Genomic DNA, 19,837 nt, shown 5'->3' with positions numbered 1-19,837 from the left:
ATTTAATTTTCCTAAAATAAAGGTTTTGCTGAACTTGTGAATAAGGGAGAGAATTTCTGTGCCTTTAAACATGTAAATGTAAAAAAAAAAGAAAACCCAACTAAAATAAAAAAAAATAAAGGAATTTATTTTTGTGATGGATAATCACTGTCTAAATTCTGCAATGCAAACACCGCTGTTGCAGTGCTGCCTCAGAGCAACATTGCTGTTATTCCAGTATGTGAGTGAAAGCTGTCACTCCTGTAAAGAGAAAGCAGAAGTTACGTACAATGTAAATTCCATTTTAGCTTTATTCAAAACCATAGGTGTGCTAGCTTTGATTGAGCTAGAAGAGAAACATAATTTGCCAATTTTTAGCTTCTTTCCTCATGAGAATAAGCAAAACATAGATACACAATCCTGAATAGTGCTCAGCCTTATAGCTTGGTGGCTTAAGTGACCAGTATTTGTATTTTTTTTCTTTTATTTGAATTACTTTTAGCTGTTCCTCTGACATATCCTGTCACTGACTTTTCTATTGCTGAAGAGTATTATGTATACCTTTTAGTCTTGTGGCCCCTCATCAGCTGTAAAACCAGGCTAGAATATACTCATAAAATAGGTGTTTGAATTTGAAGAAGACTTGTATGTGACTTGTTGAAAAGTGTATCTGTGACCTGTGCTGATATTTCAAAGTGAGTGGGGAAAATGGGATTAATCTGTGTGAGAGCATTGTTAGCTTACTGTGTTGTATGTCCTTAGCAGATCTGGTCTGAGAGCAGCTACTGGCATGTAGCAACTTGTAAATCATGTAATTGGTTGTACAACAGATGGCTAGGCACTGGGTCCTAAATTAAGGAGCCGAATATCTTCCTGGTTAGGTTCTAGAAACTGGAAGGTTGTGTTGTTACCTGAACGGTTCAGATCTTTACTGAACTGAAATCAAAGGAGAATTAACTTATGTCAGTTTGGTTCACATATGGTAAACCCAAGCAAGATCACTGAGGTCACATGTTCTTGTGCTGAAAGGCTGTAAGACTATCAATTTATTTGGATTAAGCATAATGTTTTAAAAATAGCTCAAATAGCTTGAATTTGAAAATTCCCATGGACAAAAAGATGCATCAGAAACACCTAACAGGATGCTTAAAAGATTCTTTACGCTTTCTCTGTCCCTTTGCAAAAATGTGTACTATAGTTCAAGGCCAGACTTCCCTGGCCTTGACTTAAAGTCATTAAGTTTAGTTACACTTTCGTCTGCTACAACAAGGACCCTTCTTTTATCTTTTTTTTTCCACATAGACTTAGCTGCAGTTCATGGCTTTTCAATTCTCTTTTTCTTTGGTAAATTGCAGAGTAGAGAGTGAACTTGAGGCTTTCGCTTCAAGATGTTTCAATCCTTTGTCATTCTTGTGGTCCTTCAAACCCTCTTCAGCATATCAATGTGTTGCTTGAACTGGGTATGCTTTATTCCACCAGCAGGTGCAAAAGTGCAAAGTACAGAATAGAAAGTAACTCATCTTTTCGTAATTGTATTGTCTTTTATGCACCAGATCATTTCACTAACACTTTTGCCCATGAAGTTCCAATAGGAATTTCTGTAGTCACTGCGCAGTTGATTATTGATCATGTTAATATCCTCCTTAAAGGCATTGCTTTATAAGATAGAAACCTGCTTATAATCCTATGTCTTTGTTGCTAGATACACTTCACCTTTAGCTGTATTGAAATGTGTGCTTGCAGCTGGCTTGCCAGTTAGTTTAGGAGGTATCATGACTGATCTTTTAATTATTTGCTGTTTTTCTATCAGTATTAATTTCACTTTTCTTTCAGATAATTGATAAAAATGTTATATGTGATCTGTTCCCTGAAGACCCTGTTATGAACCCTGTGATGATTCTCCGTTTACAGTTAAGGGCCAGGCAAGGCTTTTGTAATGCTGCGGGGATGGTTTCATAAATGAGTAGACCACAAGAGACATTAGCTAGGGTGGATAAATTCAAAGACTGATTTTTTTTCTTCATCTCTGCTTTTGAGTTAAAGTTCATTAGGCGAAGGTTATATTGGGGAATACATATTGCTGCTGATTGTATGATTTTTCTTTTGTGAGTTAATTGAGTGCTATATTTTCCAGAGCTGCCAGTGTCTCTTTGAGTGCTCAGTTTCAATGTTGAAGACAAATAATTGAATAATTCAAAACACCAGTAAAAAACAAAACAAACCCCAAACCCAAACAAAATAAAAACCACCAAGCAAGATGCTTGTCTATGTTTGCTTCCTTGGCAAAATGTACTGTAATGTTTGGGTTTTTTTCTTTCTAAAAACATCCAGTTCTTTGGTGCTGTGTAGAAGAATGGGATATCCTTCACTCTGTTTTTTTTCTTGCTCCTGTTTGTAGCTTTCACAGCTTAGAGCTCAGGGTTGACAAAACAATTTGAGTTTGTGACTGAGAGGGTCTATTTCCAAGTAATAATCCAGTAAATACATTTCTCTGGGGATCAGCATTTGAAGCCTTTAGAGCCAGAATTAGTGTCCTGTAGTTTTTTACTTTGTTAGTAAGTGCATCTGTTAGGTCCTATACTGTAGATCTTCTTTGTGAGTGGTCTCACTGAAGTTGTTACCCAAGGTGGGCAGGAGATCTGTGATAGCAGTGTAGGAGAGAAAACAAAGAGAACAAAGCTGTAAAGACTTTAAGGCCCGTAATTCCTTATGGAAAGACAAGATAAGGACCTTTTCTGGTGGAAGAGCTGCCTGCTGTTTGGACATAGCGAAGATGTTGTAAGTGGAGATGAAACTGGGAAGGAGAAAGCTAAGCTGTAGCTTGGAGAATGTACTTTGCTTTTGTGGCTACAGATAAGAAAAAACCCCAAACCACCATCAACTAGAGCAGGCCTTCCAGCTGTTTTAAGATCCAGTGTGAAACAGTACCTGCTGTGATACTCCAGTTGGTGGATTTGATACTCAGGGGCAGGGAGTTGAGAGTGAGGAGGATCCCTCCAGGAAAGCCTGTATTTCCTGCCCCAGATCGGGTCGCTTTATCCAGATTTTCAGATATGGAACTCTTGTTCTCCTGAGTAAACCATCCTCTCTGTTGAAACTTGTCTACATAATTTTGTCAAGAGTAGACATTATTTGCTTTGATTGCAGTAGTTTCTATAATGCTTGTCCTGTGTCTCAGTGCCATCTGTGGAGGTTGTTCTCTTGAGGAACAAAACACCTCCTATATGCAGGCTGTATTACATTAATAACAGGCCCCAGTCTATTTCTCTGCAGAAAGTCTGATAGAAAATCTAAGTTGTTGTAGAAGTGTGGTATATTAAGAGACTGTTTTGTGTCTATGGTTGTTATGCAAGTGTGCTGGTAATTGCTTTGTGCCTCTGGTGAAGTTCATAGGATTATGCCCCAGCTTGCAGCTTTGCCTCTATCTGGCTGTTCTCCTCTCTGCTGATTACCTGCTGGGAAACCCTGCTCAGGCAGCAACTTCCAGCACGTTGCTGTTGTCTGCTTTCCAGTAGTCAAACATGAGGTAGTGTGGTCTTACACATTTAAGGACAAACTATTTTATTGTATCTGCATTTATTTTGGAATGCAAAGAAACCTTGACTGTTTCAAGAAGGTGACTTATATTTGCCACAGCATGCCACCTTACATTTGTCTCTGTTCTAATCAGTGCACAGCTTCGTACATAGTACTCAACAAAAGCAACTGTTTCTCCACACATGTACTCTTTTGTGTCACTATTCCTGACCTGTCCGTATCTTACGTCCTTATCCCTGTATGTTGGTCCTGTACAGTGCAAGTCCCACATTGCACTGGATTTCTTCATGTCCAGGGGAGCAGATGCTGGAGAGTAGAAATAAATTGCATAGGGGTAAATTGCTGCTGGCCAGCTGGCTGGTACTTTTATCTCGTGGTGAAGCAGTGACATCTGACAGTTGGACCATAAACAAAACACCCTGTTCAAATGTTAGATCAAGTACATTTGGGTTTTTTTGCAGTTTTTCTTAAAGTTTTTCTGAGGAGCTCCAGCTCTGTGCCAATGTGGAAGGTCATGTGGGGATGGCTACATGTCTGCAGACACTGCAGCAGGATCCAGACTTACCCATTGCACTGCAATTGTGCAAGCACTGACACCCACTTGTCCTTTGATGAATGTTGTGACCTTGGAAGAACTGCCTTTTGTGTCATCCTGGTTATTGGTATAAGCTAATGTCGCTTAGAGACATTTTACCAGTAGTTTGCCTGGGCATTATCTGTTATTTTTTTGTTTGTGGGAGTAATTGATTCCAGTTATGTCCTTGTATAGTATGTGTTGTTACCATCTATAGAGGTTTGAAACAAGAGACAAGCCTATGGCCTGCTCTCTGTTGTACAGAAGATGTGGAAATGTCTTTAGCATTGTGTTTTAATTGTGAATTGGTGAACTCTTTGCCATTACCTCAGAGGCACCTTGTGTTAAAAGAAGAGTTAATACTAAAGTCTGATCCTTTCAGAGTGATGAAATGATTTGCTGTAACTGGCTATTCATGTGTGCTGGAGGTGTGCTCACAGAGTGAATTTTTATGTGTGTGTATATAAGAGATATTGTCTGGTTAAAGTCTAAGTAATACAGCAATGGCTACAGCAGCCTATACTCCATGATTCCTGTCCTAGTAGCACTACCTACTGCAGAGTCTAAGCTTGAGCATGATTTGTTACTGTTTTATGTCTCCAGATAAAGTAGTGCTCTCCTTAATGAGGAAGAGAGGAAATTACTTTTATTGATCCAGTTTATTCCTTAGCTTTTCATTACACTTGTGTAAAAGGTTTAGAAATCAATTAGATCAGACTTGCATGCTTAACTTTCATGAATTTTAGGACTGTTGCTTGGAATTGTGGTATCCTTGTCTGTAGTTTTCACTTTTTTTGAGTAGTCCTTATTCAGTATTTGAAGATAGATTGCTCCTAGATTGTTTAGGTGCAAGAGGTTTTTGCTGAGATACTACTTTTGGTCTGCCAGACTTACATTGAGGAGAAGAATCAAATGGACTCTGCCCCTGCTAGTATATCTGTTATTTCTTCTTATGTTGGGAAGCAATAATTTCACATATTAAACAGAAAACCCCAGTGAAAAGTCTGGTAAGAGAGGATAGAAAAAGGTAAATTTTAGGATCCATTTGCAGTTCAGTAGCAGAAGAGGCAAGGAAGTGCTCAAAAGAAAGAGAGGGTTTTGGGTTTTTTTAATCAAATCCGATTTTATGATAATATTTATTCTTTGTGTGGAAAAATTTAATATTAACAAAATCATGCCAGTGATATGAATCATCTGGTTCTCTTTTCTTCCTCATTGCATGTGGGCAGCTTCCAGTAATTTTAGTGGAAATTATGATGAATGAGGAATAACTTTATTTTAAAAGTAATCCCACTTTACTGCTGTGATCACTGGCGTCTTACGGGGACTCAGCATTGCACCTGTATACTACTGTCAGATTAGAGAATATCCTGAGTGTTTTTTAAGCATGGCAGTGCTTTATGTCAGATGAAAGTTTTTTATTGAGGAACAACATGGTGGAGAGATGTGCGATGACGTTTTTGCACTTTGAAGTGCTGTCAGTGGACTCTGTGTCAGATCTGTAATCTCTGCTGATCATGTATGAACCTTCCTCCTTCCCCCTGCCTCTCATTGCTCTCAGTTTACCAGACTTTTTAATGTAGTGACTGACACCCTCTGTAAAAATAAAGGCAAATATATGTTGTTGTGTTGAAAATGTACAAATGCTGGGAAATTATTTTAATCTACATGCTTTTTATCTCCTTAGCCTCCTAATTGTCTAATTAAGCAATTTTTTAATAATGATTTCGTATGGTTAGGACAACTTTTGGACTGACAGAGGTACTAGGTATACTTTTGCTGAAGAAAAAGGAGCAGTTTCATATCCTGTGTTTTTGTGAAGTTCAGGTAATTAAAATTCAGCTTTTGCACAGGTACAAACTTGTGGAAATTAACTTTTCAATGATGGGCCCTTAAAATATTTTCTGGTATGGTTGCAGAGGCCCATGTAATACATTTACTCTTGCTAACAACAGAACTGCTTAAGCACTTTTGTGGATCCCTTAGAAATTGCTCAGTGATCCCCATGGTCTATGGACCATTCGTTGATTGAAAATCACCAGGATCCGGAGGAGTTCACGCTCACACACCATTAGTCAGCATCTGAGTGTACTGAAAAAGCAGTAAATGAGGTATTTTTATGTAATTTCGATAGGTTTGACTTATGCTGGACATGTTTTTACATAGCATTTCCATGAGAATTTATGATGCCTCTCATATAATTAAGGGTATGCTATGGGTTCCCAGTTTAGTTTTTTTTATCAGGAATCAGTTGTGAGATGGACACTGGACTCCAGATGGAGCTGGGTCTGTATGCCTTGTTTTGCCTGGGGGTTTCTGGCAATTCTATCTTGATGCTTATGATTAATTATAAATCTATTTTGCATTTGTTCTACTGAGTTTTCTCAGAGAAGTGCATGCACTTTAGTTGGAATGACCACAAAACCATGTCTGAATAACTGAATGTTTTATATTAACTTGGGTTCTATTTTCTGGGAACTGCTAAGATGTACAGTGCCAATGTGTGCCAATTAATCAGTTGTACTGCTTATCTCTGATTCAAAAATCAGTACTGATTTTCTTGTTAAAGTAGGGCTTAAGGCTACAGATGATTAAAATAACTCATAGATGTTAAAACAAGATTAAGTACTGGCACTGTCTTTTGTGACTTAAAATTATTTTGTAAAAGAAAATGTAAATAAAATTTATTTAACATAATAAGAATTAGATTCCTGCCTTTATTGCTGTTTCTGCCTGAATTCCTGCCTTTTTTTAACTTAAATTGTGTAAATCCTTACTTTATATCCATACTATATCAATGCTAATATACATATTCTTTCCACCACACAGTATTTTGATTCTATCTAATGTTGACATTGTTTCAGCCATGAGTTGTATAATATCAGTGAAGATGAATAATATATTTAAGGAAATATTAGAACTTAGAGCTTACTAGAATACTGTTAAGGATAGCTTACATGAGAGACTGTTCAGAAACCTAGAAATTACCATCTAAATACAGAAGCTAAACAGTGTTTAGGGGATAATGCTCAGGTGAGCTTATGTTAATTGGCTTACTATCCATTTCAGCTTAGGTTTTATCATTTTTTTTAAGACCTTGAAACTAAGCCTGAAAACCAGCCATTCTTGCTAGAGTGTCCACCCAAGTGTTGAATCAGTGTCTTGCTCTAGCCAAATTGGTATAATTCTGCCAAATTACTACTAAACTTATTTTGGTACAAGCCTTTGTATTTCAGTCCTGCATTGAGAGGCTTTCATCTGCTTATGCAAATTCATTAAAAATTGAATCCTTAGACCTGATTCTAAATGCTAATGTCCATCCAATAATTCAATTCTTCAGTCTTCCCCCACCGCAACATGCACACAGTTTCTTCCTCTGCTCTTCCCCAGGCAGTGGGGAAAACCAGCTATAAATATAGACAGGGTTTTTAGGCTTCAGGGGGGTTTACGACTTCCTGTTTTGTTGGGGATTTTTCCCCAGTTTCTCTGCCTGTGCTTGATTAGGATATTCCTCTATCTGTCAAAGTAGGGTTTAATTGCTGTAAATCTTACGCTTCTTATTTTTAATGTTTTTTAACAGCTGTTACAACAATATTTTTTTAATTATTTTATAGGCAAATTTAGAAAACAAACCAGTAAATGGCCGCAGACCAGAACTCATGGAATGCAGTATATGTGGTCATGGTGAAAAATACAGGGTGAAAACAAACCAAACAGTACCCATTGAAAATGTGCAGTCTAAGGAGAAAGAAAGAATGACAGGCTTAGAAGCAGGGAAGTGGGCACATAATGAGAAGCCATCTTTTAGTGTCCATGTCAATGGAGATATCCATGGAACTGTAACAGGCAACGAACACTTGAAAAACACTGAAGACAGTGAAAGAACAGTCTCTCCCAGTCACTTAGCTGAGCCAAAATACTCATTTGCACAGACCATCAAAAATGGCATAAAACCCTTACATTATTCACCACCAGAAGCCGTTGCTTCACTGAAAAAAGTGTCTGTGGAGGAAAGAACAGATTTGACAAGCAACTCACATATGCAATGGACAAACAATACCAATCTGAGTAACATAGTAAACACTCTGGTGACTGGTGCTGGCTGCGTTCACCCAGAAAAACAAGGAAATGTTTTGATGAAAGAGGAAAACTGCACTTGCAGCGTCTTTGAGGACTATGATAAGTCAGTTTTGCAGAGGGGTTCCATTTCAGATCTGCAAGAAAGCTTGTGTTGCCCTCAACTGCCCGAAGAGGAAGCACATGTAGGGAAGGATGGCTTTAAAGTACCTAATGCAGAGACACAGCATGAGGATTCTTCATTCCAGCCAACTTTCTTGTCCCTGATTAAAACCAGAAATTTAACTGTAGAGCAGGTTGTAGCTATTGAAGCTTTAACACAGTTATCTGAAGTCCCTTTAGAAACAACTTCACCAGCTAAAACTGAAAGTACTGAACGTACAGAAGAAACAACTTCCAACTTGTTCCATAGTTATAAAAGGGATATCTCCTCCTCCTTCACATCTTATGCGTTAAAAGAAATCAAAGATGCTTACTTACAGAATGAACAACAGCTCTTGGCTCACTGCACTCACTCGCAGAACCCTCTCCCTAATAAGGCAGTGTTATACAATGGCCAAAGCTCAGTTTCTGATTTGTGTGGAAAACCTGCCAATCTGGCTGGTGACATGTATAAATTACAGTTATCCTCAAAAGATACCAAAACATTATCTGACTTAACATCTAATGCAACGTCATTTTCAGGATATACTACCAAGAAAAACTATACTCGCGATCCAGTCACCCTTGCACGGTATTGCAATGCTTCATGTAATGTCCAGCAAACAAGTAATAAGTTGGAAACTCTTGGCCAGTTAGAGCAAAACCCAACTTGTAATGATTTGAACTTGGAACCTAGTTCTTTGATTAAAGGAGGAATTCACAGCCAGGATGAAGAGGATGTAGCTACACAACTAACTCAGCTTGCAGCACTAATTGAATCAAACCAGACAAATCCTGTGCAGAAGAATGACATAAAGGCATCACTGCTTAATCTAATATCACATGAGAGGCAGCCAAAATATAACCAAGATGTGTTGCAGAAAAAAGAATCTGTATTTTTTAAGCATAATCATAGTTCTTTACTGTTAAAACAGAAGCAGCCAACAAATAAAAAAGGAAATGCTGTACCATGGAAACCAAGACCCAAAAAGAAGCCTCAAGAAGCACACTATCAACAAAATAATCGAAACCAGCTACAGCCATTGTCATGCCAGCGTAGTGAGTTACAGGACATTTGGATATCATCAAAACTGCACAAGCTTGGTCAAACCCTGCCACAGGACTCCAGAACGACTCCATCTGAAAAAAAGACTCCTAGAACCAAAGCACAGAGAGCACTGAATCAAAATTTATCCTCACAAGAAAAAACTAGATTATTTCTCCCACAAACACAGATAAAATTCCACAGATGTTTACCTGAGATACCTCAAGAGAAAAAAAAAAAAGATACGTTATTTGGCAGTGAAGTGGTGAGTGAGCAAATCAAAACTGCAGGTTTTGGTGAGCCGCTAGGCATTGATCCTCTGAAAAATGAAGTTGTTGCACATAACCAACATAGTGACCTGTCCTCCGGTAATGCTCTGGCTCTTTCACAGTTGAAAACAGCATCCTTATTGAACAGACCAAGTGAAAGCCTACAGATGTTTACAGAAAAATGCAATTCTCAGGTACAGCAAACAGCGAATGTCAGTCAGATGCATCCTTTGCCTCAAACTTTTAATCAGTCTAACTTGAGAGCTAATGAAATCCATAGTGAAGAAAAAACCTATATTCAGCAGGGTGCTGTCAAACAAATAGATCCAAAGTCACAGGTGCTACCTGTTTCCTGTGGTGGGGCCCAGGTAGCAGGTTCTGTTGAAGCTCTCAGGAATATGGAGTGTGTGGGCGAAGTGTCTGTTCTGACGTCAACCAGTTTGGGTACTGACCACCTGCAGAGCACAAGTGACTCAGGATGCTCTCCAGCAAAAAACACACTCAGCAGTTTCCTTGAATCACCTATGAAGTTTCTTGATACCCCTACAAAAAATTTAATAGATACGCCTACAAAAAAAGGACAATCTGAATTGCCAACTTGTGACTGTGTTGGTAAGTCTTTTTGCTAACTTTTCCTGTGCCTTTCAGATAGAGGTGTGTTATGTCGCTTCCTTTAATGTGAGAAGTGTACTTGACTCTTACTTAGCTGTTGCAAAAGAATCAGTGTCTCGCCATTAGGAAATGGGAGTAAATTATTTTGTCCCTTTTTTGTAACTTGTGCTCAGTGCTCCTTGGACCTGTAGAACATGGAAGAATTTACTTTTTTTGGTAGTGCAAATGGCAGGTTTAAATTCTCTACTTAAATTTAAACCCAGGAGAAAAATGAGTTTTTCTGTTTGTTGTCATTGCTGACTTGTGCTCTGTGTGAATTTATCTGCTGTATATCAGATTCTGATTTTTATGAACTAGTTTCTGTCTGAGGTGGGCTGGGTAAAAATTTCCCAGTATGTTGTCATTGTGGCCTAAATGCTGTTAGGTAAGTGGCAGGGCATAGCTGTGGATGGTATTGCTACTGTCACTTAATCCTGATGACCAATGTCAGCTTGCTTTGAAGAGCCTATGTCAAAGGCTACTGGGTCCCTCTTACTGGAGAGAGGAGAGGGAAAGTGGCATTCCACTGAGGCTGCATACGTGATAATTTGCATTGCAGGATGAGATGTCAGGCCAGACTCAGTACTGAGGATTTTACAAATACAGCTTGATTAATGGTGCTAGACATACTGTGTTTTCAGACTATCAAAGCACACAGATGGAAACACAAGTCAGAAATTTTACGACAAATTGTACACAGTCAAATTGTTTTATCTTTGCTTTAATGTTCTAAATCAATAGAGTGCTAGTTAAGAGGCCTGGATTATGTTTACTGTTCTGTAGTGTATCAGTTACTTGTTTTTCCTCTCAATTTTCCTTTGTCTAACATGAATTAATGTTTTCCTAGCAAGAAGGATATTGGGAAGCTTACTTAGCTTACAGCTCCTATAATAAAGATTTGTAAAGAATGCAAAATATTACTATAATTAGGATTACTTTATAACATAAAGAATAAATGCTAGTAGATTAATAGGAGGAAACAAGTATAAGCTAATTTGGATGCCTCCGAGGAGAAAAATCTGTCATACTCTTTATTCAATGCATTTCAAGCACAGATTTTCTGTATTGTAATTTAACTTGGAAGATGCTTCTGTAAACTATTTTTAATCTTATTTGCAATGGTGTAAATAAATTTTGTATGTGACAACTTAGCTTTCTCAACCTGTTTACAGAGCAAATTATAGAGAAAGATGAAGGCCCATATTACACACACCTCGGGACAGGACCAAGTGTTGCTGCTGTGAGAGAAATAATGGAGAACAGGTGAGGAAAATTCAGCATTTAATGCTCACAGTATTTTTGGCTGTCTAAACAGGAAAGAACAACAGCGATGAGAAAGCAGATGCTATGTTCAGCTTTGTTTTCCTAAACTTTCTCCGTAGTTATTTATAAAGTGCTTTCCTCTTCAGGTGTGCATGAGGTTGGACACTAGCATTTAGGTTCCAAACTCTCATGTCTTTCCTGAGCTCTTGCAATTTCAGGGTTGAATTTCAAGTGCAGTGTGCTCTTAGGTGCTGTTGAAGTCAATCGGAATGACAGCGATCAGCAGCTGGCAGAATTAGCTTTTCTAGTGTTCTACATCAAAGAAGCTGTGGCAAAGTGAACAGAAAGGTCACATTAGTGACTGAGTACAGTAGGATTTACATGCAGATAACATTTTCTTTCCCAGATAATGTTTCCTTAGTGGCAGAAATGTGTTGTCAGAAGACAGATGTCAAAAATCACTCTTGCAAATAGGATTTTACATTTAAAAGTGGTTTTGACATTATGAATATTTTGTTTTCTTTCTGTTCTCAGTTATGTGAATATGAAGCTGTTATTCTTGTTTTATTGGAAAAGTGTCCTGTTTTAAAATGGTCTACAGCAGTTTGTTTAACTCATGAACTTTTTTTTAATGCAGGTATGGAGCAAAAGGAAGCGCTGTAAGAATAGAGGTAGTGGTTTATACAGGAAAGGAAGGAAAAAGCTCTCAGGGGTGTCCAATTGCCAAGTGGGTAAGTTTTTATGTTACAGCAGTGAAACAGTTTTGTATGGCTTTTAAATATCAAATGATGTGTAGTCCTTGATCTTAAACATAATCTGATCTTTAATGAAGATTATCTGGTTCTTCATTTAATTGATCTATAAGTCTGCCTGAATGATGAAGCTAAGGAGAAGAATTTTTTTTTTTTTAATTTATTGAAGATGTGGTGCTATGTGTTATGCTGTGGTTTGAATAAGTGTGAAAGAGAGATGCTTAACAGGGCTAGCAGGGATGATCAAACCAAGGGTAAGAAGACCCTGACATTGTCTGAAAGTTGGAGTGATCCGTGTTATTGGAATGGGATTGTTGCTTGGGAGAGTTGGAAAACTCTCCATTAAATTTTCTTAAAGCCTTTCTTAGTTGTATGAACATCTGAAGAAAAGAGAGTGTGGTGGATCAAGAAGTTCAGTCTCATGTGCCATGGAGTTCATTACTATTTTTGGGGAACTGAACTCAGTATTTGGAAATGTAAATATTATGGTGATATTTTTCACCAAATTCTTGTCTCACATTGCTTCCTAGGAGCCAGGAAATGAGGTAACAGACACAAGCTCCAGGGGAGAGCTTGGAAAGAATTAATTGTCCTTAATCTTTGCTGAAGCCACTAAGGGAGGTAAAAAATAGACTGGAAATCTTGTAAACTGAGTTTTGGAAAATAATAAAAGAACTTGGTTGTTAAAAGAAAAAAGAATTAAAATATTGCTGTGTTTAGGAGTTCCGGACTTGACTGAAAAAATAATGAAGATAACTGCACAGTTAGGATACTAGCATTTGTAACTACATGACAAAAACAAGGTTATTGCATATTGTACGTGGATGGTATTGCATGCTAAACGTTGACTTTTGGAACAGGCAAAATGTTTTTTTTTAATATGCAATACATAAACCTTTTCAGAAGGGAATCTCATATGTGCATGTTGCTTCAGATAATATTTAATAACAAATCAGCGTCCAAGAAAAAAAGATGACGAAATTAATTTTATAAACAACTGACCCAAAAAGAATGGAATTATTTTTCTCAGTGTTTCAACTAAACAGAACTCTCGGTTTTAACTGAGGACATGAGTTAAAAATCTTACCTTAGACACAGTCATGAGCAGTTGAAAGGAAAAATGCATTTAAAGCTAAGTCTTGACCTTGATTTTTTATTTTGTCAGTACCAACATACTGTCTTTTATGTAAACCAGAAATGCTAGATTTTATTGTATGTCTGCCTGGCTGTAGGTGTCCAACATGTGAGTACAATATGACAGTTAGAAAGCACTCATGCTTACAGAAAAAGCTGTTTTAATGTACGGGGACCTGCTCTCCAGTTAGTTAGATTTTTATATTTCTATATGTAAAGTGTTTTGCAAAAGTAAGCTTTTAAGTTTATTAACTTGGTTTTTTAAGGTCCAAACTTGGTTTATGCAGCAGTGACTGTTTTTTGTGTGCAAGTTCAGACCTAAAAGGATTAATGCTTTTCCAAGTCTGCTGTTACTGTGTGACTGCTCAGTATAAGAGTGGGAAGGAAATCACTGGAATCTCCTCTGTAGGACTGTTCATCCTGTATAAAATCCACATATTGGGGCTGGTATTCTTAATGGGTTGCATTAACTTTTCATTGGCAATGTTAATTTTATTCCTTATAACAGAGCATATTTGGGCTTTGGCTATGACCAAAGAAACACAATTGTGAAATTTGTTTGAAAGTGTATGGAAAAAGTTTGCTGTGCTCTGATAATTGCAGTCACAAGGTTCTGTCAGCTGCACAGAGACTTTTACTTACTCGTTTACAGTGTATTTTGGGACAGATTCATTTCTTTGCAGATGGACAAGCTATTGCCCTTAGGGCTCCTGAGAGACTTGCTGTGAGAGCACCACAATGGAACTCTGCTGAAGCAACTGTAAGGAAAGATTGAATGTATCTCTTGATCATACTGAACTGTTTTTCCCAATTAATTTTCCCTATTTCAACCAGCCTTACTGGTTCATTAGAAGCATTTTAAGATTAAAGGTGGTTTTCTAAAATACTTGTGTCCATATGGACTTCTGTTACTGACTGCATTTCTTAATTCTGATTCCCTCTTAAATTGTTTTTGCTGAAGTGGCTCCAAACATGTGCCTGGTGTGTTAAACATTTACTGAGACAAACTCCTTTTCCCCAAAGGAGCTGATGTTTTCTTCCTTAGATTTCAGGTTACCGTAAGCTTGCAGAAACTTTTCCATTTCAGTCTTCTTTTGAGAAGGAAGAATAAACATCTGTTCTTATGTGGGTTTTTTATGTATTATATTTTAAGTTGATATTCTGTCCCTCTGGATGTGGGCAAGAGCCCTCCTATTAGTTGAACATAAATATTATCAAAAAATGCTACCTAGGTTTTGAAATGTTATGATAGTTGCATGTGTAAGCATTAGACTGACATCCACATGAGCTAAACTGTGTGCAGTGAAGATGAGCGTGCTATTGTTTTCACTACATGCGGTGGCAAGGAGACTGCTCAACCTTTTTTTTGGCGTCAAATTGTGTTGTCTTATTTTTATGTCAAAATAGAATGAATAAAGTTTTGCCAGAGTTTTCAAATGTGTTGATATCTGTGGAGATAATAACATATTCTTCTTTATTTTCTGCTTGGATTTCTTTTGCTTTTATGCTTTGTCCAGGTTCATCATACTTATTCATAATAAGTTAAATTAAAAAAAAAGCCTTTGGAATACTGAAATTACTCGCCTGAAATTACTGTAGGCATCGTCCTGCTGCTCTGAAGTCCAAGATACATGCCTCTGACCTCAGAGGAGGTCAGCTTCGGCTCTTAATATTTTCTGGGTTAAACCCATTTCCTATGGGTTCCTTCTCCTGGTTTCAGTGGACATTGTCTTGGATCAACTAAGCTATCATTGTTATCTGTTGTCTTTATTCAGAGTTGCAATGTAATTTTTAAGGCTCCGGCTCTGAATAAAGACAAGAGGTAAGAAGTGATATAAACGCCAGATCAGGGTGGAGGTTCTTCTTGCTGATATCCTGTCTCCAGCACTGACTGATAGCAGAAAGGTGTAAGACCAGAGCAGTTGCTTCCCAGAAGACTTGCTTAGTTTCCAGTAATTCACAGCTCTGTGGTTACCCAAGCTGGAGGCTGTGTCTTTGTGTTGAGTTGCCTTTCACAAATGTCATCTTTATTTCTCCTTTTCCTTCCTGTTCTCTTATGCTAGGAGTTAAAATGCTGGCATAATATTTTCAGGCTTGAGCTCTGTTCCCAGTAATTCCTAGTAGTTGTTGTTACTTTTTCTCCATTGCAGAGCAGTGATTTGGCATTTTGATAGCGCTTTCTATCATTATGCCAGCTTCTTAATCCTGCATGGTAATGGCCAAATCACAGTCTATCTCTTATCTAAAAATAGAATTGTTTTCACCATGTGCATTAAATATGCACATCTTCAGTGAATTTTATCTTCTATTTTACTGCCTGTTCAGCAGTGCAAATTTCTCCTTTGTTTTGCAGATTGAGCTTGTCTTCACTCCTCTGAATTGCTTAGTGTCATCAACAACAATTGTCATCCTTTTATTGAACCTTAACAAACGTGCTGAAGAGCACAAGCCTGACCACAGTTCTACAGAACTCCCACTGGAGACATACCAGCCTTTGTTTCATGTCTTTTCACCAGCCATTCATGTGTAGTCCTTTGATTTGTCCCTAGACACATTAGGGCTTTTAAAAAGCCTTTACCAAGGGACCTTACTGAATGGCTTTCGGAAATCTAGAAAGACCTGGAGTTTGACCGAGCTGTTAATTTCTTTTGGAAAAGTTTATTTGACTTCTCCCTGTGTATCACAGTTTCCTGTGTGATCACTGCTTTGCCCCACACAGATACCAGGCTAATTTGATCACTGAATTGATGCATTTTTTTCATGATCTTTGTAAAACATTATATCCTCTTGGTAATCTTCAGGCCCTCTGGTACTAATGTATTATAAATCAAGACAATACACATTACAATTAATACTTCAGTTGTTTCATCCTTGAGTTTCTTTGATGGATCCCATCTGAATTTTTTGGAGGGGTGTGTGTGTTTATTTAGTTTTGGGGGTTCTTTTGTCACTACTGTCCTCTTAACCACTTTTGGCTTTAACTTCAGGGAAAAAATCCTTGGCTGTCCCCTGTGAAGGTTTCTGTCATAGGAGTCTTCCCAAATTTCTTGTTTGTGAATACAGCAGAAGTGGATTTTGCATCTTGAGCCTTCTCTTCTCTGAGTGCTAGGTTTTTTTAAATTTTAAACAGTTGGATGATCCGTTGGCCCTTCAGATTCTGTTAGCCTCATGGCAGGCCTAATTTGTCTGAAAATATGGTATTACAGGGCTTTTGCAGGTTGTTTCTCAAACTTTTTCACTTCTGTACTGTTTGCCCTTTTTATTTTTATATGTATAACTTGACAGATCTTTATTATGCTTTCTGTAGTGTTGGGTGTATATTAGTAGGATATATAAAAAATAAGGGTGTGTTAGCGTCAGAACAAACACATAACCACCGGAATGGTTATATGAGGTGCTTTATTAAGGCGCCGAGAACCAGGGGTACTCACCCAAATCTGGTTCTAACCCCATCACATCGCGTTCGCAATTTATACACTACAAATCGGCTGATGCAATACGCCTATACAGATTTATGATCTATTCCCGCTTTGTATTATAATGATCTTCACACTTGCACCTGCACTCTGATGACTTAATCTTGGTCCAAACTGTGGAACTATTGTTAACTAGTTTCTTGAGTGCAACTGGCCAGAACGATAGTTCCAGCCAGGTTTTGAACAAAGTTTTCTGTTCTAACTTTATTCTTGGATATTTTCAGTCATCGTACGAATCGTTCCTTGATTAGGTTTCTAACATAATGCTTAGTTATAAAGTAACTAAAGATAAATGTACAATTGTTTTCCTAATCATTTATGATTTCTAAACACAATAGCCTACTGGAATAGTGTCTAAAATACAGAACAGCAAAGTTACAAAATTTTAACATATGTACAAAGGCTTTCTTTGCAAACTGCAAACTTTTCAAATATAATCACTTCTATCACTCTTATATGATTATGACAAATGTAAAATTTCACCTTTCTCTAACAGGTGGATTAAAAATGGATAAAAAACCCGATTACAAATACTTTTAAAATACAGTTAAATTTGAAATTACAGTCCTGTACAGACCTGAACCTAATGTTAGCCACAGAAATTAAGCAGTTATTTAAATGTAATGCTTAGATAACCCACTGTTACAACCAAGATTCTATACATCATTGAACTGATAGGAATTTGTAGCTAAATGCCAGAAACTACACTTTGTTGAGTGCTGAATGAGCTTTCATAACTATAGATTCTTCTGCAGATGCAGAGAAGATGATTTTTTTTTTTCAGTTTGATAGTTTAGTTTGAATTGAGAAAGTGATTGAAATCAGGAATTGAGAAAGTGTAGGGATTGGCGCACGGAAGATCACGTGATGTGACGGGAAGTTGCCAGGAGGGACAGGAACCAGCTGACTCTAGGGAGGTGCTTAGGCAACAGATATAAGGAATTGTAACTGCGCAATAAATCGTTGTTGACCCGCATTCTGTGAATGCTGTATGTCTTAACCCTAGTTCGGAGGGAACTAGTGCTTCCGTCCCTCACCACATGAGTAGCGAGAAACTACAAGAAAGCAAGAAAACTGAGAAGTTACTTCAGCTCCTAGGCACTCTACATATAAGATATTGCTATCATTAGAAGATATGTGTAATTCATTGAAGAAAATTAACTGATGAATAAATCAGGTACTTTGCCATGGATGATCACTGCTAATCAATGAAAGTGGTCAGAGGAGCACTTTATTAGGAAGAGGCACCTGTGAGCAGACTCTCCGATGCTTGTATTCTATCCACTTGGCAGTGAAATGGTCAGGAGGTCTGGTGTGGCACTGCTGGCTAGGACATAGAGAAGCTGTCATGCTATTCAGAACATATTAGAGTGGGGAAATCTTTTTGAAATATGTTTGAAAAGGGCTTTAAAGTAAGTTTTTCTGGACTGAATGTCGCCTGGCTGCGGGTTTCAGTAAAACGCAGCTCCATTCTGCTTTAAACAGCTCACTGTACTTCAAGCTTTTATTTATTAAACTGTCCCTATGATTAAATATGGAATCATATAAATGTGATTTGAATCACATATGGAGATTAAATAAGCTGTCTTTATGATTAAATTATGTTCTCTCTAGGAGAAGTCTGGAAGGAAATTAATTCTGGGACATGGAGAGGGTGTTTGGTGGGGATTTTACTTACCTCTTCAAACAATGTCATCTTAAAACATCACTTTCTTGCTATAATGGTGTAAGATGTTAAATTAGTGTGTGTATAGCAGGTACTATAGCTATGCAGGCACTATTTTCACTGTTTGAAAGTGGAGGCATACTGTCTAAATACAGAATTGGAGGAGTTTATTTTGGACAAAAATTTTTGGAGTGTTATCCAAATTAAAGCCATTCTTTAAGTGCTGTAATCCTTTGAGATTCAAAATTATTATGAACTTTTACATGGTTCCTGCAGTAAATAAGTGTTTCAATAATGTTTCATATGAAAAAATCACTCAAATATTTTAATAAACATGAAACAAAAAAGGTATGTTAAGTATTACAAAAGAGCAAGCTTTGCTATTATCACTACTTAAAACAAATGGGGTATCTGAACAACTGAGAGAGTAAGAGTCTTATTGTCATTTATATGGTACAAAGTGCCATTTACAGTTGCCTGCTATACAACAGAAAGGAGAGTTGGAGGCAATAAGGAGTGAACGAGGGCATTGGGAGTTTGAGACTTGAGTTTTGTCCTCATTTCTGGTTGCATGACTGTAGAAGAATCACTTAATTTATATATACTACAATCAATTACTCATTTGTAAACAGTGCAATATTGGTTCCAGTAGCAAGTTGAAAAAAGGTGTTTGCAGATAATTGAAGGTACCACACTTCAGTGATATTCTTGTAAAAATAGCTAAGTAACTTAATAGTTTTTGTGATTGAAGGTAACTGTTCTGTGCTAACTCTTTATATAGTCTGCTAATACTCAAGAAGAGAGAATTCAGGGAAGTGGAACTTATTTCCATTTTAATATCTCTTAGATGTGCTGAGAATAAAATGATAAAACATTTTCCAGTGAGAGAAGGGTTTAATGTGCATGTAGGAGTGAATTGGGAAAAAGGAGGGCAGACTCACTTCTGTGGCAAACAAGAACATTGTTCCTGCTATCTGTTACGCAGCACCACCTGCTAGAACAGCAGCATGTTTTAACAGCACTGTGCTCTCACTTTGCACTAGTGTAGATTATTATGGAATTGTGGCTTAACAGAGGATTTTGTCCAGTGTAGAGAGGACTTCATACACAGACTTTGCACAGAGGCAAAATCTGCAGGTTAGAAAATGTGAAGCTAAACTGTTCTAAATGAATTGCCTATTTCAGGAAATTACAGTGAATGGTTAAGCTATGGTCTCACTTTAAAATCAACTACTGATATCCTGCAAAGGAGACATAGCTATTTTGCTGAAGA

At 37.5% G+C, this 19,837-nt stretch overlaps 1 protein-coding gene across 1 annotated transcript in view; it reads left to right on the top strand.

Moving 5' to 3' along the window:
• Window positions 1-19,837, top strand: part of TET1 (tet methylcytosine dioxygenase 1) — a gene marked incomplete at its 5' end in the record, with an annotated part of 68,364 nt that overhangs the window by 15,620 nt on the left and 32,907 nt on the right. Inside the window, 3 exons of the mRNA XM_080621434.1 lie at window positions 7,705-10,234; window positions 11,446-11,536; window positions 12,174-12,267. Coding sequence (XP_080477560.1) covers window positions 7,705-10,234; window positions 11,446-11,536; window positions 12,174-12,267 — 2,715 coding nt within the window. The remainder of the gene's footprint in view (window positions 1-7,704; window positions 10,235-11,445; window positions 11,537-12,173; window positions 12,268-19,837) is intronic.

This window comes from Psittacula echo (assembly GCF_963264785.1).
Source record: "Psittacula echo genome assembly, chromosome: 6".
NCBI lineage: Eukaryota > Metazoa > Chordata > Aves > Psittaciformes > Psittacidae > Psittacula > Psittacula echo.
The sequence above is the reverse complement of the archived record's forward strand: the minus strand, read 5'-3'. Positions and strand labels throughout refer to the sequence as shown.